Source organism: Populus nigra, chromosome 11 (assembly GCF_951802175.1).
Source record: "Populus nigra chromosome 11, ddPopNigr1.1, whole genome shotgun sequence".
Classification (NCBI taxonomy): Eukaryota; Viridiplantae; Streptophyta; class Magnoliopsida; order Malpighiales; family Salicaceae; genus Populus; species Populus nigra.
In genome coordinates, this window is record NC_084862.1 from 1611274 (window position 1) to 1630571 (window position 19298).

Below are 19298 nucleotides of genomic sequence, written 5' to 3' on the forward strand. Positions count from 1 at the left end.
AAATTGGTTCATGATTAAGTTAAAACTTATTTTAACTGGTTTTTTTTAAAATATCCTTTTCATTTTCTTAAGAAATTTTTTGAAATAATGACAATTTATAATTTAATTAACATTAACCCATCTAACTTGTCACCCTAGCCTTTAATTGGGTCAATTATGCAACAAAACTGGCTTAATAGAAGTTTTGGGAAAAATTATAAATGAGGTATTTTAAAATATTTTTAAAATATTTTTTTATTATTCTTTATATATGCCTAACAAGTGTGGCCTTGAATAATTTTCATTTTGTATTTAGAATCTTTTGTTAAGTGAGAGTAATTTTTATTTCATAAAACATAATTAACAAGTATATTTTACTTATTTTTAAGATATTTTTGTTAAGTGAGGGTCTTGAATCATTGCTTAAATTGCCTATATACTCTGGTTGACTATGTGAGTCAAGGCTGGGTTTAATCTTACTATTATATTTATAAAAAATTTCTTTTTAGCAGCATTTATTTTGAATTTAAACGATTATATAATACAAACAACAAATCCACGCAGGGCTAAACATTAAAAAAGTGATTGATTACAAATTTATGAGGGGGAAGAGTCGTTCGTTGTTTAGCCATCCATTAATGGAGGTGGTGGTCTACTGCCTTTCTCGTTGAAGGAGGTAAAATACGGTCGGGTTTGCAACTACAAGGAAGGCAATGGAGGTAGGATCTGAACCGTGCACGCAAGGGAGCCATAGACTGTAACAGCAATGTCATTGTTAACGCCAGCAAGCATGGAGGCCAGTCTGGTAGCCTTTGTTGACTAGAGAGAATGTGGGTGGCAATTATTAGGTTTTTGTTTTTTTTTGGGCTGGGTTTGGTTTAGTTGTGTTTTAGAAATATATTAAAATAATATTTTTTAAAAAAATATATTTTTAATAATAACATATCAAAATAATTTAAAAATATTAAAAATATATTAATTTAAAAAAATAAAATAAAATTTAAATTTTTAAAAAAATATTTTTATAATACAAATACAAACAAAAATGATAGGTTGCAAATCTATGAGAAAATCCATGCGGGTACAATTCAAACAATATTGCTTTATATAATACATAGGGATGTTTGATTCGCTTGAAAAAAATATTATATTGTTTTTTAAATAAATTTAGATTCTTAACAATAAAAATTAAAAAAACAACACTATATCAAACATAGATTAGCTGGGGGTAATTTTGAAAGTCTATTTTGTATTATTTATGGTTTAATATAGCTTATAGAAAGGAATATAACATTAAAAAAGGGTTATTATTATTTTGATAAATCAATAAAATTTTCTCAAATAAAAATATTTAAATAGGTGTATTTTTAATAAATCAAATATCCCATATAATTCATGTTATCCATTCCAATATTATTAAAGAATAATATAAATCATATATTAAGATCTCATCTAACAGATTGAGTTATTTGATTGAGATGGTTATTTGACATGATATCAGAGTTTTAATGACCAAACAGTTACGAGTTCAAATCTTACCATCCTCATTTATTTGATAAAATTTAAGCATAAAGTAATATGAGTTTATGCAAGTTTCAAACTCAAAAGCTTTTCATTTAAAAGGGTGTGTTAAAGAATAATATAAATTATATTTTAAAATCTCATCTACCAACTTAAGCTATTAAATTAAGATGATTTTTTAAAAAATATGTATTTTTTTATATAAAAACCTTGAGTTGATGAATAGTCAAAACAATCTTAATATTTTGCTATAAAGCCTAATCCTGCACGCTCCTGACCATTATTTTCATGCCAACCATCGATGCTTCTTCTTCTCTAAACAAGGATCGAAAAACCCTTCACAGGAAATTATTAGCTCGGCGCCATCATTCAGGTAATATTCTTAGACTTTTGGTAAAGAAAACATCTTGTTTTGCATGCGCTGCTCCAAATATTAGTGTTTAGTTTTCCTTCTGATCAATATATTGCTGTGTTGATAATTGTCTGCCCAAATTTATCTCTTTTTTTTTTGGCTTGGAAGAATTAATTTATCCATATAGATGATCTGTTTTAATTAAACTGAACCATTGAATTTTTATCATCCTAACCATCAACTTTCTAGTTCTGTAAATTACTGTATTAGATAGATTAAAGACAATGGCAGCAGCTACTAGTTTAATTTGTCTAAGGATACAATGCATGAAGATAGATTCACGGAGCTTCCAGAAGAGCTTGCTCGTAACATAATTTCCTTGCTTCCAACTCCATACTTCTTTGCGCTATATATACACCGTTCATCGAAAAAGTGCCAAGAACTATGCCTCACCACACCGTTCTTGACTTTCGATTTTCTATCGTATTTCAGTGGCAAGAAAGGAGGAGAAGGATATGCAAACAAATTGGTTGATTATTTGGAACGGTTCTTGGCTCACCGTGGCGAAAGAAAGATGCTGTGTTTTCACCTTCGTTGGTTTGATCGTTATCGGCCTTTGACATTGCTGCATTTATGCGATACGCAATGGAGTTGAAGTGCTTTATCTCGAATTTATTGTCAATGGTAATAAAAAGCCCTGCTTTTTCTTGCCATTTTCCCTCCATAAATGTGGGTCATTGAGGTATCCAACTTTGGATTTCATCAATAAACCAAAGCTTTATTGGGATTTGCCTTCCTCAATTCCGCTCCCGAACTTGCAATTCTTCTCGTCGAAGTCTATGAGAGCTAACGATGGGTCCTCTTTCGGTGAATGGATCTCATCCTGGCCCAACATCAAGGAAATTAATTCGGCTTCAAAGAGGTGATGTCGTCGGCAGTATCAACATCAAAAGCTCATGTTTTGTTAGTTCCAAGCTTCGCAACCTTGGCGTCTCAGGTGAAAGACTTGGAAAGGTAGTGGTTGATTGTCCGACAAAACTTTGCAATCTTAGCATCTCAGGAGAGAGAGCGAGTTGAGAGTGTAATGGTGGCATTGAAATCCGTTATAAATCATTAAAAATCTCTTCTCCAGATCTCAAGGAATAATACTTGTCTGGATTTTGTCCTGACGGCATTGTCCTGGAAAAGTTCATGCATCTTGAAAAGGCTGCGATAATTATACTAGTCTACTAGATCATGCCTAGTCAATCGCATGCATCATTCAACTACGGCGCATATACAAGTATAAAAAATAACACATCTAATTAATTTATTTCATATTTAGAATTTGAATATTTTACATAATGTTTCACTAATCGTGACTAAATTATTACTTTTGCTTATTTTCTATGAAGATATTTGGAGTTATAAATATAAGATGCACTTTTCAATATTCGTGGTGATTAATTTTTTAAAAAAAAAATACAAAATTCACATATATTCATCCGATAACAGATCCTAGAAAGTACAAAGTAAAGGTTTTGCGCTGTTCAATTATATGCATAGTCAGTGTGATGGTATAAGAAAAAAAAAACCCAGCTGGCCCTAATACAAAAGGCCCAGCCAAGCTTAATTTTCGGCCGAACTAAACCTTCTCAAAGTGGCTCCACCGATATCTACAAATAAAATAAAGTGAAAGGGAGGAGATCCATGACTCCATTACTAAGCAGAATTTATGCGATGAATGCACAAATGCATGGATGGACATGAACAAAATCGATACAGGTTCAAAATTCAAGAGCAATCGATGCGGAGACAATCCATCGACACCAAAGTTTCCTGCATCTGCTGTTCGTGACCACCCGAAGGATTCGATTTCATGTCCTCTAGTATTGAGATGATGTTCTCTCCTGCTACTTTCCATGGCTGGACATGAACAAAACAGGCCAACTCTGTATTGAATCAACCCATTAAAGCCTAAGACCATTGGTTGTGATCTCGGCATTTGCCTCTCTTTACAATCACCAGAAGAGCAAAAGAAATTCACATACAGTGCCAATCATTTTATGGGGAGACACAATGTATCAACCTCTATGTCGACGTCTCGGCTGAACACAATACTCTAGAGTCTAGAAGTCGATCCTATTCAATTTTCTAATCTGTCAAGTTCTTTTGTTTGGGAATTGTATTTAAAGATGAACACATGAACAAGGTTAATAATGAAGCAAGACGCGTTATGTATGAAGGGGAAAAGTGGGCAAGAAGCGTAGTCTTCTAGTTCCATCCAAGAATAGCATTTTTGTCCAGTGGAGCTTGTCATAGGGCAGCCATCATGGTCCTTGTTGCGGCCTCCCGCTTCATCTCTGCAGCTTTTCCACTACCTCGGAAATACATGTAGACTTGCTGCAAATCAGGACCAGCAAACAAAGAATCTTGAGCAAAGCCATAATGAAACAGTAAGGTTGCATGCACAAGTCGTAAGAGGATTTATTTAACCTGAATAACCCAGACACTGAGGAGTGATTCAACGCAGAAGAATCCAAATCCAATAAAGTAGAATATCTGCAAACAAAAATTGTGATGTTATTAGAGTGAGACTTGCTTGGACATCTACATAATAACAGTTCACGATCAAATATGTAAATGCATTTCTCCCATTATGCTCAGAATGAGTGAGAAAATACTTCATAATGGAAGTGCAGGTACACTGATATTATCAAGAAATGAACAACCAAAGCTGAAAACTTACCCCAACTAAAGCATGGCTGCCCATAAGATCAATAGCAGGCAAAATACCCCTGTCCACAAAAGATCAAACAAACATTAGCAGAGTAGAGAAACTAAAAGAAGATCAGATCAATATAATTTCTACCCAATCAGTCCACCCAAAATTTCAGGAGAAGACACTCCAGGAAAAGAACGATAATATGAAATTTGAATGAGTGAGAAAATTCTCCTTGCCCAGAATAGTTGCTTCATTTTCCAAACAAGCTATGATGTATTTGATTCTCTAGCAAAAGAACCATCTTCAATGCAACATCTTAAAGAAACTTACGCAAGAGATTTCCCCTTGAAAACAATTGGGGGGGCAACAGCAGCAAAGATGCAAAAGCCAATGTGAAGCTGCATGGAGAGTAAAGAAACAACAAATGAGGGATTTTCTAGAGGATCTTCAAAAGGGAAAGAAATACATAAATGAGATTACCAGGTAAGCCAAGAGAAACCATCCAAACTTCAGAGCACTATCTGTCCTGCAAAAGGAGTTGATGCAAAATTAAATAAAAGTAGGGACATCAATTCATAATGCATATAATGAACAAATGAAAAAAGACTAGTACAACTGTAGAAGTAAAACCATCAAATTCTCGTAATGAGATGAACGCATGGAGAAAGTACTTTAAGACCCCTCCCTATATTTTTCATTAGCCTATTGCTAAAATAACACACAAAAATTACCATAGTTGTCTAATGGTGCTAAATAAACAAAAAAAAGGATCTAGCTAATCTGAACCCGTTAATCCATCATATACCAAGGACAAAGTTCAAAACACATCATTGTCTGACAAACATTCTTATCCAGCATAACAGGATTATGATTATCTCCCAAGCTAGCATGCCACCTCATAGAAGATAAACTACACACGATCCCACCTACACAGCATTGCACTTTTTTTTCCCTTTTTTTCAGCTTCCCCACCTCCCTCTCCCCCTCTTTTTGGTTGGTCCTCCCTCATAAATTTAGGTCATACCAGTGAACAACATCACATTCTTCCTACAATTTCAAAAAAGTATATATTCTTTTACAAGACGATACTTCGGATCTTCAAATATTCAATTCAAATCATGCTTTCACATATGAAATGTCATCAACCATGTCTAGGGAATCATCATTTACAGCTTCATTATTATTGAACATGAAAGATCAGGTTTCCACACTATCCATAAGGTTATCTCTGTTTCTGCAAACACATGAATCAAGCTTCTATAATCATATTTAAATACTTACAGCATCCAGAAACATTTCAAAAACATAGAGCCAGAATAGGAAACACATGCTATACAAGTACAGATATAGTTATAGAAGAAATTTCACTGGCCAACAGTCAAAGAAGAATACCTCATTGCACGATAAAGAGGGCGATACCACATAACATAGCCTCCAGGAACCCCTGATATGAAGTAGATGATAGCAAGAAACCAAATTGTTGGACCTAGAAAAGAAAACGAGTTTAGACAAACAGGTAATGTGATCATGCACTATACATGTTGAATGGATTTGCAACAACCTTCCCCTTTTATCCAGGCTGTGGTAACAGCTACAATATTCCATGAAAGACAGACAAATAAACCTGCAATTTCATGATATTAAGTTACCAAACAGCTGATAGTTGTTTGTGTTAAAACATTTCTCAAATTGATCCACCTCTACCCAACTAAACCAAACTGTTTTACACAATTTGAGCTACAGGATCGATCACAGGAATGACCTAAACCCAACTAAATAAAATGAAATGCTGACAATTAAGATGCATCGTCCATCTTAGAGATGAAAATGCAACAGTTAGAAAATATTGTCTCCTGGTTCTCGCTAACAGGACTGAGACTTGATGAACAACCTAACAAACTTCATTATCAAGGACAGCAAACAATAAAAAATGACGAGTGGCCATCAAACAGAATTTCCAAGAAGTAGAATTTAAAACATACCCAAAAATGTTGTGAATGCAACATACTGAATCTTCTGTAGGTGGATTGGAATTTCATTTCCAATGTCATGATGGATAATCGGAAAAAATGGTGGCCAATTCTTGTCCTCTATTACAATTCCAGCTGTCAAAAAAAGAACATTATGTTAAACTAAATATCACCATGCACAGCCTCATTATCAACAAAAAAAACACCAATAAGATAAACATACCACGTGCTATTGCATCTTCCTTCCGTTTTAGTTCCTGGAAAACAAAAGGAAAATGGATTCTAAATTACCATTGAGGATAATACAATTTAAAAATGAAAGTAATTGCGAGACTCTCAAGGTTTCATTGACTGCAAAACTCATGGATTCTAGAAGTTTGACACAAGGACAACACAACAAAAATCGATAATCTTCAGCCAAACATGATTTTCCTGAACATGCTATTGATTTCCAAAATAAAGTTGGGGTGTGTGTGTGTGTGTGTGAACGGAAACAAAAATAAGAAAGCAACCTTAAGATAATGTGACTGCATGACCAAACTTCTTGTAGAGCACGTGTGTGTAAACACCTATGAACACAAGCCACCATAACAGAGCACTCACCTGTTCCCTCCTCTTCAATTCAGCCTCTTTCGCTTGGAGTTCCTTCTCCTTAGCTTTTAATTCCTAGAGTCAGACAAAGAACAGAAACAAAATTAAGAAAGCAACATTTAGATAATGTGATTACATGAACACACTTCTTGAAGAATTTACAGTACTTTTCCAGAATCAAGGGGAATATCTATGGTTGCACCACGATCATAAGGTTCGTGAGGAAGGGGTGAAAGCCTTGAAGTTGCAGGGGGGACACTTCCGGGATTCTAGAAATTTTGCAAGAATACAGCAAAACACGAGAATAAGTTAACAGCATTACCGGAGAATCTTTACACCAAAAAATAAGCACACCACCAATTCATAACATCCATACATATGCAAGAACAAGTAAATCTGCCACACTATATCCAGGTGTAGTTTGGGACTCGCACTCAGCAGCAAGTAGAAGATCCATAAAGGACAGTAACTAAACAAGAAATTGGCCATAAAAAAAAGTTACGTTTTAAGAGAGACATTAAGCATTATTAGCTAGTGTTCCCATTTCTCCTTGCATGTCACTTACAGGTTCTTAACTTCATCCTCGGGTTCCATTCCTACTGAACAAGTACTAAGATTAAGTTTCAGCATCCAGACTTGAGATTCATATTGGACTAGCAATTATAACCATCTCAGATCCAACATACAAACAAAATATAGCAGCTCAAAAAAGATTCACAATTTTCTCGAAAGGGAAAAACTTTCTCGCTTCAACAATGCTACAAACTATCCTACAACCAACTGAAAAATTTCATCATCCATCATATTACACCTACACATTAAACTTAATTTCCATGTTCAAAGCAGCACGGCGGCCCCAAACTCATTCTAAAATGCTGAAAATTAAGAGAAAAACAGAAAGTTACAGGCATATAAAACGCGCCTCCGCCATAATTTGACTGCCCTGATCCTTTCCCCTTTCCTCCTTGATCCTTCCATTACCAAACAAACAGCAAAATATAAGAGCTTCATCTCTTCATCTCAACAACTCAAATTAAAAAAATAAAAATGATTAGAATGTAAATCTATAATTAATATTGCTAAATTAAGTACTAACATTACAACTCTCCTTAATTAAGCAAAAAAAAAAAACAGAGAGAGAGGGTGACTTTCTTTCTATTCTAAATAAGATCCGAGCTTCTTCAATTTTCTCTCAAAATCCTCCGCATTTTCTCAGCAACCAAACAACACAATAAAAAAACACTACATTACGAAGAATCCAAAATTTCGAAAAATACTACGCGTATAATTTACGTACATACGCGAATATTACTAATAATCATACACAGATGTAACAAGTAAAATACGTATATTTACACGTACAGCGAAAGGATTGACTTCTTCTTCTTCGAACGGGTTCGAATCGTACCGACTCATTACTTCTTACTGAGTAATCACCAGATCTGAACTCGTAATTTCAGATTTGGATATCTAAAACTGAGAGGAGGAAATGTGACTGATTAGAGATTCAAATTTATGGAGAGGAAGAGACGGATTGGTGAAATCGAAGCGGTGAAAATGAGAAGAATAAAAAATAAAAAATAAAAAAATTGGACGTTAAGGAAGATAAATATTCGCGGGAGAGGGGGAAGAGAGGTGCCGAGTTTATATAGGTGTGATCGACTCCGTGTCAACTCGGTTTGAACCGGGAATTGATTTTTTATTTTATTTTTTTCAGAAAATTGGTTAGTTTTTTATAGAATTTTTCTTTTTTTAAAAAAAAAAAGAACTTCTTTCTAGGACTTTAAATGGAGGGTTCTAGGTATAGTTATAAAACCCCATTCGGAGTTTGCCTCGGATTTAACTCAATAGCCCAAATCAATTTTCAAATTCGGTGATAACGAGTCATCAATTTCTTTCTTCCAGAAGCTAATGATTTATGAAGAAATTAAATTAAGTTTTTAAAAAAAAAAAATGAAAGAGACACATGATCACCGTCAAGATGTCACAATCAACACAGGTTTGCAGCCAGTTCAGACCTATCAAGCAATTTGCCATGCGGGTCAACCCCATAGCTCCTTTGGTTTTTTCCCAGGATGTTACAGCTAAAAATACAAGTTTCCATGTGCCCAAGAGCATTGCAAATCGCCATCAGCCTTAAATTTTATTAGACCAATGTGTTCTTTCATTATCTAAGTTTCATTTTCTCAAACAAAAATTAACCCCACAACAGAGAGGCCAGGTAACCTTTTTTAATTCCTTGTTCATTTCAAGGATGAGCATGGGTTCAAACCGTTCATTTGAACTGAAAAAATCCATCGAACCAGAATGATATGGATTTTGCTGGAGCTAAATTTAAGTTTCACTCAGATTCAGGTGCATTGCACCAAAATTTCATTGTCAAGAATTGCCAACAAATAATAATACAAAACAATTGGCTAGCAGATTTCTGCAAAAGAAAAGCTTGGTTGCATGATTTAATGAACAATGAAATCACAAATCATTTGACCAGAAGAATGGATTGTTCACATTTCTTGCTACAGCTGCCTTGAAGACTTCTCCGAGGTATGAACTTGAGACGTGGATGTGAACAGTTATTGTGTTAGCTTGCTGCATTAGTTTACAGTTGATGATGCATCTTCCAGTGTTGACATTGTGGGAGATTAATACTTCGAAGCTTTACATTCACAAGTTGAATCACAAGTTCTATGTACCAATTTGACTCAGTCACTGATTGATTCTTTGCTGGGGCGGTCTCTCCTTATCATGTCTGTTAGATCCTGGACAACCTCAGACATTGGTGGCCTGAATTCTGGTTCAGACTGCAAGATATCATTGTGGTTAGGTAAAGCTGATCCTATATTTCGTTATGTAGGAAAAAAATCTATGACTACAACTAGATGGCATTCACTTGTTAATGATGAATCAAGTCTTTGTGGAAACCATAACCAACAGTGTAATTCTCACCTGAACACAGCGGGAAATGATATCGGCAAAGTGTGATAAAGATTTGGCAGAGTATTCTCCATTAAGAGAGGGATCAACCATTTTTGACAATGTGTCGATGTCATGGAGCTGGGGGATTGCCCATCTCACCAGAAATTGCTCACCTCGATTCCGTGTCCTAGGCAAAATTTGAAGGAGGGACATTTAAGAAACAAAAAATTGAATAGGATAACAAACACAGCATGTTTTTACATTTATACCTGTCAAGGGACTTCCGGCCTGTTAAAAGTTCTAGCATGACCACACCAAAGCTGTAAACATCACTCTGGACAGTATAAATTCCTGATTCAAATTCTGGAGCCCCGTAACCATAGGCTGTTAGCAGCTGGCCTGACAACTGAAAATAAGAGGAACTATTTTAGGATAGTAAGTGGACATTGAAACAAAAAGCTATACACATCCCTAAACCAATTGAAGAGCTTTTTCCAAATACTGAAAAACATCAATTGCTATCAACTTGATCAACAAAATTCCTTTTGTTTTACATTCTAATTGCACTTTCATGAGTAGATAAATTTCCGCAAATTAACTCAATTTAACACGTCTGAAAGTCAACTACCAAGAGAGTTCTATTTCAACATGGACCACTGCCTGATTGTATGAGCATGACTTACCTGACTGACAGCCCCTGATGATATTAACGAAGCCAAACCACAATCCGAAACACGCACATCAAGATCATCATCAAGAAGAACATTGGCAGACTTAAAATTTCTGTGTATGACAGGTGGCTGACAGACCTCGTGCAAATACCTTCACACATGGAACAAATTAAGTATGCACAAGAGGCAAAAAAAAAAAAAAAAACCCCCACCTTCATCCCATAGAAAGATTGTTTGCGAACTGTTGACCATTTTATAGACCTGAATCTATAAACCATTTCCAGCATATTGGACTACTTAATTATGTCTTTTCATCTGATATAGCAATAGAAGACTTAAATTTTCTGCTATTCAAATCTGTCTCTCTATACATGCACACTCTTTGAATTCGTGTTTCTTACTAGTTAATTTAGACTTTTTTCTAAGGACAGCTGGTTCTATCACAGTGGTTGGTTCACTTACTCTAAGGCCCTAGCAGCTCCAAGTGCCATCCTAATGCGGGCATTCCAGGAAAGTTTCCTTTTAAATTCATCATCTGAGTGTAGTGCATCTTGTAAAGAGCCACTGCTGCAATACTCATAGATCAGAAGCCTTTGGCCATGCTCTGCACAGTAACCCATGAGCTCAACGACATTAGCATGTCGGATCCGATCAATATTGTTAACCAATTCAATAAACTCATTCTCCTTCTGCTGCTCTGCAGTCCTCTTATCAAGTTTCTTGACAGCAAGAAGCTACAAAAGCAACCGAATACATTAAAGGTTGAAAACCAAAGACATTCAACTATATGTTTTTTTACAACAAAATTGAGCTGCTTAATCAGATAGATGCACCATATAAAAGAGGGTTGCAGTAAGAGTAACCAACCCACTAAAGTTCTAACTTTTTAAAGCTCATTGATATATTTTGTTTGAGGATTTGTAATAATGGTTTCAACAATTAAAAAGCAATTGTTTTAGGCAATTGTGGAAAAGAGCACGCAATGAAACTGATTTAAAAAGTGAGTCTTTGAGAGAGAGAAGGAACAAAGTCATGAAGAAAACAATAAAATTAACATAATAACACAGCAAATCCACTGATAGAATATCTTGGCTCATTAATCTCCATAAATAAATTGCTACAAACAACAGCAATCATAATAAAAGATCATACATACCTTTCCATCAGGAAGCTGTGCCCTATAAACACTTCCCAGCATGCCTTCTCCTATGAGATTTTCTTGAGAAAAGCTTTTTGTGTATTGTTGAAGCGATGCAATGGTGAAAGACTTAGCAGAAGTGAGGAAGGTCCGAGTTTTACGAGAAGGCTTCCCTGAGCTTGCTTCAGCTGGAACATTTGGCTTAACAATGACATTCTCAACAGGGGGTGGAGGAGGAGGTGGTGGTGGTGGTGGAGGTGGAGGCGGCGGCGGAGGCAGCGTGAAATCTGAATCTAGTCTGCTCACGTCTATTAAATAATCATCCCTCTTTAGTGCAAGGTCCATTTTAGGTTCATTTCTCTTGTGCACATTTTGCGGCTTTGGATGGTCCTCTTTTGGCTGCTGTAAAGTCTCCTTCGGAACTGTTAGAAAAATTTTAGAACATGTCAGTGATCAAAAGAATTGAAATCTCCAATGGAAGCAGATGATTCAAGTTAAATAAGTCATTTGCCTTTTTCAATTTGATTAGTTGGTTGGGCTGAGGATCCATTGTCCCTTGGGTTCTCTCTGTTGCCTTTATAAGCACCAACTTGATGCCGCTTGAAAATTCTACTGGCCTCCTTCCTTGTTCTGCTACATTTTGGAATAAGAAGCCCAAGTGCTAATGCCAGTATTACAAACAACAATACCCCTGCAATGGATATCCAAACTAATCTTTTAGTAGTTAAAAATTGTTTTCCTCCAGAATTCGTTTCCTCTGCTGAAGACGGCCCATCAGCCTGCTTCCCAGGTGTTTTTCGAGAAGGAGGAGATGGTGGGATCCAAAATGGTGGTGTTGGTGTTGAAGGTGGTGGTGGTGCTGATGGTGGTGGTGGTGTCGATGGTGGTGGGGACATGGGTGCAGGTACTGGAGAAGTGGATGAATTGAATGGATTGCCATCTTTTCTGCAACAAGCAACCATATTAGCAAACAAATGAATCAAGTGATAACCAAATTTTCCAAACCACACAAAACAGGCTTCCTATTCACTTTAAATAACATTGCACAGTTCTATGAACTTAGATACCAAACACAGTAGACTGCAAGTTGAAGCAAATGCCTCCATCAAGGCTATTTGAAGAATATTAAGCCTAAAGATTTAATAGCTGGTAGGAGCCATAAAAATCATATGGTATTTTTTGACTTGCTGCATCAGAAAGTGGAGATCAGAAAGTCCCTCTGGAATAATTTCCATGTCATTGTCAAGATTTAATTGTGCACATTATGATCAATAATGCTCAGACAACTTGGGCAAATTTCTGACAGGCATTCAAGAACTCATCCAGCTCCCAGTTCTGTAAGGCACAAATATGTGCATATAATTATGTGATTCACCTCAATTACCACATACATGAATTGGATGTATTATTCCCCATAAGTTCCAAGAGAGAATCACAGGTTTCTTCGCATGTTTATTATCTTCAAAAAAAATCCTGGCTTAAAAAAATCCATGCATTTCTAATAGACCACCCCGTCAACAACATGATCAGTCTGAATTGTTTGGACATGTCAACCTGCTACGATTTCCAGGACCTGATTGTTTTAAGATACACTTCATTTGATTGCTCATACTCTGGTTGCAACAAGGCAATGGAAATGCGTTAATCATTACCCACATCCTCTACTAGCCCACTCACAGATATAACCTTAGTGGAGTTTTCATACAACTGTCAAGAACTATCAAATACCAGAAATTTCCTAAATTGAGAGAACAAGATATATCATTGACATAAACATTCAACAATTCAAGTCCTCCTGATGGCACAATTCATATGGATACATGAATGCTTTTGACAAACATCAAGCTCTATTTCAACTGAAATACATTTTGACTTTCACCTGAAATTTGGGATGGCCAGGAGCTTGTCAGGTATGGGTCCTGAGAACAGGTTATTCTCTATATTCCTGTTTTAAATGGGGCAAAGAGACAAAAGGTAAGGCAGAGAATTATTCCACAAAATTCAAGATACGAAACTAGACAATGAAATTCCTGAATATGTAACAAAGTACTATCATTTAAAATTATAAGAGACATGGTTAGGAATAGTACAAATCTCTCAGGGGAAGATCTTGTAGAACATCCAGGGTCCCAGACAGCTGATTGTCCTGCAAGCGTCTGCCAACTAAGTTGTTAGCGTTACACGTGGAGATTAAGTGATTGCAATAGAAATGGACTTGTTGTGACAACTTACAGGGTTGTAAGACTAGCCAAATCTACGAAAGAAGAAGGCAACTGTCCACTCAAATTGTTGTTGGACAAGTCTCTGCAAAAAATAAGTGGTTACACTAACCATAAAGAACCTTTAATAAAACTGGAAAAGTAAGCCAACTTTAAAAATAGAACCTACAAGTTGATCAACCCTGGAAGAGATTGAAAGGCATCCGGTATCTCTCCACTTAAAAAATTATCATTAAGAGACCTGCAGGGCATAAAAAGTTAGGATATAAGCATTACAAAACTGAGACAAGTCGGAATCAACACCAGCAAAAGAGGAGCTGAAATTTACATGTCTTTCAATAGAGTTAAAGATGATAGAGAATCTGGGATGCTTCCGGTGAAGTTATTGTCTGCAAGAAAACTGTCAAAGGTAAAGACTATCATAAGCTGTTGCATAAAAGGGTACCCAGAATTGATATATGAAATCAAAGAAACAAATATGTTATCTCATGTAAAGGGGAAGCATACAAGGTTTGCATGGTAACAGGCAGATTGGACGGAATACTCCCCCCTATATGGTTGTTGCTTAGATCTCTGGAAATAAATAAAAGAAAAGAAACACAAAGATTAATGTCAGCATCCATGAATATCACAAGAACGAATATTGCCTAATATTCAAACAAATGCAGTTTATGTACTTTGGTTATACATCCTCTGAGTTTCATCTAAAGTGAAGCAAACAACTAGAAATGCAAAGTTGGGGTATCAGGACATTTAGACCGTTCATTTAAGGGTTGATAAATAACATTTAGTGGCTCCTGTAAAGTAGTTAAGGATCTTCAGAATGATATCCAGTATTAAAGCGCCATGCCATTGGCATTTTGCTCGAACAATGCAGTGTTTTCCAAGTAAGCAATGGAGCAACCCCGGCTCAAATTCTAAAAGCACCTGTACATGTAAAACAATCCCATGCAATATCTTCAATGCCTCTTGTAGTCAATAACAGTCAAAGGCACATGTAAAATGCCCAAATCAAAACAGATGATTCTAAAAGCATCAACGGAATAGGTTAAAAAATGTTTGGGGGTGGAAGGACAGAAGTTTCAATTAGGCAACCACATCGTTCATAAGCTCACACCTATGCACATATGCACAAGTTCTGCTCCCAAAGATTGAGAGACTGAGAGACTACCACTTACATTGATCTGATAGAAGCAAACATTCCCAGGTTATCACCGAGTTCTCCTCCCAAATTTGCACCATTAAGAACTCTGTAAAACAGCAAGTTTTAAAAGAAAAAAAATCATTACACAGCTTTACATTATCCATACCGAAAAATTGCAATTAACATGAAGAGACTACAGCAGAGTTCCATACATGGATTGTATTTCTGAAACATTACATAGAACGCCTTGCCACCCTTCACCGCACGGATCTCCCCCAATGCTGACCCACCCAGGCAGTACAGGAGATCCCAGAGAAAGGTATAAGCTATTAATTGCAGTAACTAATTCAATCAAAACAATGCCGGTGATAAGATTCAAAGCTCCATGTACTATAAAACAAAATTAACGAGCAACTATATCCACACGCATGCACACGCACACAAATGTGACAAATACTTCATTTCCAGCTCCAAACCGCACACTAATTACCAGTAATCTTGATTTGGTTGCTGGAGAAAAATTAAACTTAAAGCAAGACAGAAAGTTTACCAAACCAATCAAAGCACTTCTTCCACCTTGGTTTGATAGCATATACCATTGTAATTATCACTAAAAACTTCACTTTATTTTCCGTATCCCACATTTTCTCATAAACCAAACAGCTGAAAGAAAACCGGGGGAAAAAAAGAGCAAAAGAAAACAAAGTCAAGCTTAATTACCATCACTTGGATTAGTAACACCAACTGAAATTCTTGCTGTGCAGATCAAAACAAACGCGGTAAAAAACTTTCCATAGATCTCCAAATTCAAGTCCTCTCTTTTACCAGATCTCTTGACTCCCATCGAATCTCCCAAACTCAATTATGTCTTCTTTCTCTATACCACTTTTCCAATCTGTAAAAAACCACCAAACCCCACAAAAGAAAACCACAAAAACACACAGTTAATGATCTTATCAAAGCTCAACAACTCAAACCATGAAAACCCAACAACAAAAAACATACAAAAAAACCAGTAATGAGCAGAAAAAACACAAAGTTGACAAATGTCAAGCTTAAATGAAGCAAATTGTTGTCAGTAAAAAATGAAAGAAAGTTTATTTATTACTTTCTTGAAGCTCTTTCTAAAAGTAGAGCAGAGAAACTTAAGTGCTAAGATTCAAAGAATTAAGAGATGGAGAGAGCAAGAAATGGACGTAAGCAGACATTACATCACAGTTTTTTACGCAACCAAATCCAAATAAAAAAGAAAAAGAACTTACTTCCGTAAAGAACAGTAAAGAGAGTTGCAGAAAGAGAGTTTTGAGCAGAAAATGTGGAGAAAAAGAGAGGTATGATTTTTTTTCTTTTGCTTCCTTCTGTGTTTTTCTCTCTCTAAGACCACAAGCCAGTCAAGTAGGAGTGCATAAGAGCTGTGAACAATTTGTGTGTCTGAGTAGTGCAAGTCATGTTCATGTGTGTCTTCTTTGAACTTTGCTCTTAGTTCTTAGTTTAGTTTACCTGAATTTTTTTGTGCTCTCGTATCATCCCTCTATTTTAATTTCTTTGGATTTGGATCCTCTCATGTTCAATAAAGGATCAAGTTCGATTTTCCATGGGCACTACAAATAAATAATTTTTTTATGGAATTTGTCTAAAAAATAATTAAAATAAATTTTATGATAAATACACATTATAATGACATTATTTACTATTATATATACTTAGCTACATTTATTTTAATTTAAATTGCAATTATGGTATATCTTTACTTATATTGAATTGAATGTCATTTAAATTAAATGTCTGTTTATTTATAGACTTTTATCATAATTGCTAGTAAAATTGATATAATTAAATGTTATTTAAATTAAAATCCTTTAATGTGTATCTAGTGACTTTTTTAATGGAAGTAATTCCAAATCTATTTACTAAACGGTTTCTTGATACAATCGGTACTTAAGCCATAAGTTCACAAAATGATCAAATAACTGCGTAAATAAACAAAAGAGGGGTGATATTGAAACAAAGAATAGTATAGAGATCAAATAAGATGAAATCGAGAGTAGAAGAACCAAACGCACCATTAACGATGTGTCTGGCTTGGTGATAATAGTGTTTTACGCGCTATGATGGCGCGTGGAATGGGGTGTTTCTGTCTTGGAATTGAGGATGGCGCTCATGATTGTGGTGAAAATCCCCAAAAATTATGTACAGTTGAGAGGCTATTTTTAGTAGAGTTGTGAACAGGCTCAAGATAGGTAGGGTTCTATTTGCTGTAAGAGAATTGATTCCTCTTCCTTGTCTACTGTCCATGGCCTTGTTTTAAAAGCAGGGGTCAAGATAAGGCTTAATAATATTTTTTACTGAGTTGTGAGTTTAATTTTAATAATTTTTTAAAAAAATAATTTAAATAATATTATATTAATTAAAATAATTTAAAAAAAAACAATGAATTTTTTGCTTAGATTTTATTTAGATTTTACCTGAGATTGATCAAGTCATGAATCATTCTCAAATCAAGCAAATTTTTTCTAATTTTTTTTTAAATCAAAACTAATTTATACCTCAAATTAATTGGATCTTGAGTTAGAACACGCCGAAAAGTAAAAATATTATATCTCCTTCCTACAAAACAAAGGAGCAAATACTACCCATCTATACTAGGTTACATGAATATAAATCTAGATAATTGAATTTCCAAGTTTGAATGTGATAAATATTGATTAGAAAAATAGCTTTTATGATTGAACTTGCAATCATTTTTTTATTTGGATATTTTAAAAAATTAATTTTAAATTAATTTTTTTATATATTTTAAGATTGTTTTGATATTATGATATTAAAAATAAATTTTAAAAAATAAAAAAAATATTATTTCAATATATTTTTAAATAAAAAACATTTTAAAATATTACAATCTGAAATATGCTATTAATAAACTCTTAAACCTTCTTGCTTTGAATGATGACATCTAAATCTTTCAAGAGTATCGAGAATTTAATTTCAATAATTAATTAAAATCTAAACGATAAAAATAAATTTTCTTAAAAGAAAAAATAAAGAGTGTTGAGTGCATTTTATGGGAAATTTATGCTATGATATTAGTGGACAGTGTTGTCACGTCCTCCCAGTGCGCGTATTGACGCACTCAACGGCAATATATCCAAGATGGTGTTAAATTACGTGGCGTCGTAATTGCCAACTTTAGCCGTCAGTTTTTCTATGGGCGTCACGTGCGTGGTCGAATAATTGTTAGCAAGGCCTTATTTATTTAAAATCTTTAAATTACAGGGGATAAATATATATATATATATATATATATAATACCCGAATTTAATGAGTAATCTAAGATAATATTACTAGATTATTGTCTCGGAATAAAAATGGTCAGATAAAAGATTATTTAATTGAATAAAATATAAATATAAAATAAATTTTATTTAGATCTAATTATTAAATTAACATGTACGCATTACGAATATTAGAAAATTTGCTCTATAGTAAGATTCTTTATTGATTTGGATGTTGAGAATAAATGACAAACATACTATTCCAAATTTGTCATTATACATAAAGCTATGGTATTTTTTATTTATTTTTTACTTTATAGGTTCTCTCTCCCATCTCTGTCGAGATAAAAGATATCTCAATGAATGGATGAAAAATACTTTGCTCCAAATTCCATCTTAATCATTGAGCCGACCAAATTGTGTTGGTATGGTTATCATCCCATTTATATTCTTGTTCAAAAAATAATTACTTAATCCAAGTAATTAAGAAAAACAATTAGTGGAATAATGTATTAAAGGGGTATTTAGGATTGTGGTAGTAGTTTTTTTCTAAAGTAATTTTCACTTAAAAATACATTAAAATAATATTTTTTATTTTTAAAAAATTATTTTTGATATCAGATAATGATATGAAAATATAAAAAAATAATTTTAAATAAAAATAAACAAAATTTACGGAACTCCTGTCTTAAACACAATTTCAAAAAAGAGGCTAAATAATTTGCTATTTTTGCTTGATAATGTAAATAAATCATCATTCTATTCCATTTTTCAATTCAACATTCCAATCATGATTTACAAAGATATTGGTGTGCGCGCAC

At 34.5% G+C, this 19298-nt stretch overlaps 2 protein-coding genes across 7 annotated transcripts; both read right to left on the reverse strand.

Annotated features, from left to right (window-relative positions):
* Positions 1–3821: 3821 nt before the first annotated feature.
* On the reverse strand, positions 3822–8800 carry LOC133667888 (secretory carrier-associated membrane protein 1). Of its 2 annotated transcripts, XM_062087584.1 has the most exons (13): positions 8480–8798; positions 8023–8088; positions 7285–7386; positions 7130–7192; positions 6750–6783; positions 6539–6661; positions 6118–6180; positions 5949–6042; positions 5037–5082; positions 4887–4954; positions 4581–4629; positions 4328–4393; positions 3822–4234 (listed from the first exon to the last, which is right to left on the reverse strand). In XM_062087584.1, the coding sequence occupies exons 1-13, from the start codon at positions 8531–8533 to the stop codon at positions 4148–4150; spliced, it is 915 nt and encodes a 304-aa protein (XP_061943568.1). In that variant the 5' UTR covers positions 8534–8798; the 3' UTR covers positions 3822–4147. The 2 variants fall into 2 exon arrangements, with proteins under 2 accessions (XP_061943568.1, XP_061943569.1); XM_062087585.1 differs by lacking the exon at positions 8023–8088 and having other exon boundaries at positions 8480–8800.
* Positions 8801–9434: 634 nt separating this feature from the next.
* LOC133667887 (protein STRUBBELIG-RECEPTOR FAMILY 3-like) lies at positions 9435–16639 on the reverse strand. Of its 5 annotated transcripts, none has more exons than XM_062087578.1 (17): positions 16468–16639; positions 15926–16100; positions 15418–15547; positions 15240–15311; positions 14569–14634; positions 14390–14461; positions 14231–14302; positions 14075–14146; positions 13933–13998; positions 13722–13787; positions 12354–12787; positions 11861–12264; positions 11167–11438; positions 10717–10855; positions 10303–10439; positions 10064–10220; positions 9435–9918 (listed from the first exon to the last, which is right to left on the reverse strand). In XM_062087578.1, exons 2-17 carry the CDS (start codon positions 16047–16049, stop codon positions 9820–9822), a joined length of 2382 nt encoding a protein of 793 aa, XP_061943562.1. In that variant the 5' UTR covers positions 16050–16100; positions 16468–16639; the 3' UTR covers positions 9435–9819. The 5 variants fall into 5 exon arrangements, with proteins under 5 accessions (XP_061943562.1, XP_061943563.1, XP_061943566.1 ...); XM_062087579.1 differs by lacking the exon at positions 16468–16639 and adding an exon at positions 16314–16402; XM_062087582.1 differs by lacking the exon at positions 16468–16639 and having other exon boundaries at positions 15418–15486; positions 15926–16067.
* Between the last annotated feature and the right edge of the window lie 2659 nt (positions 16640–19298).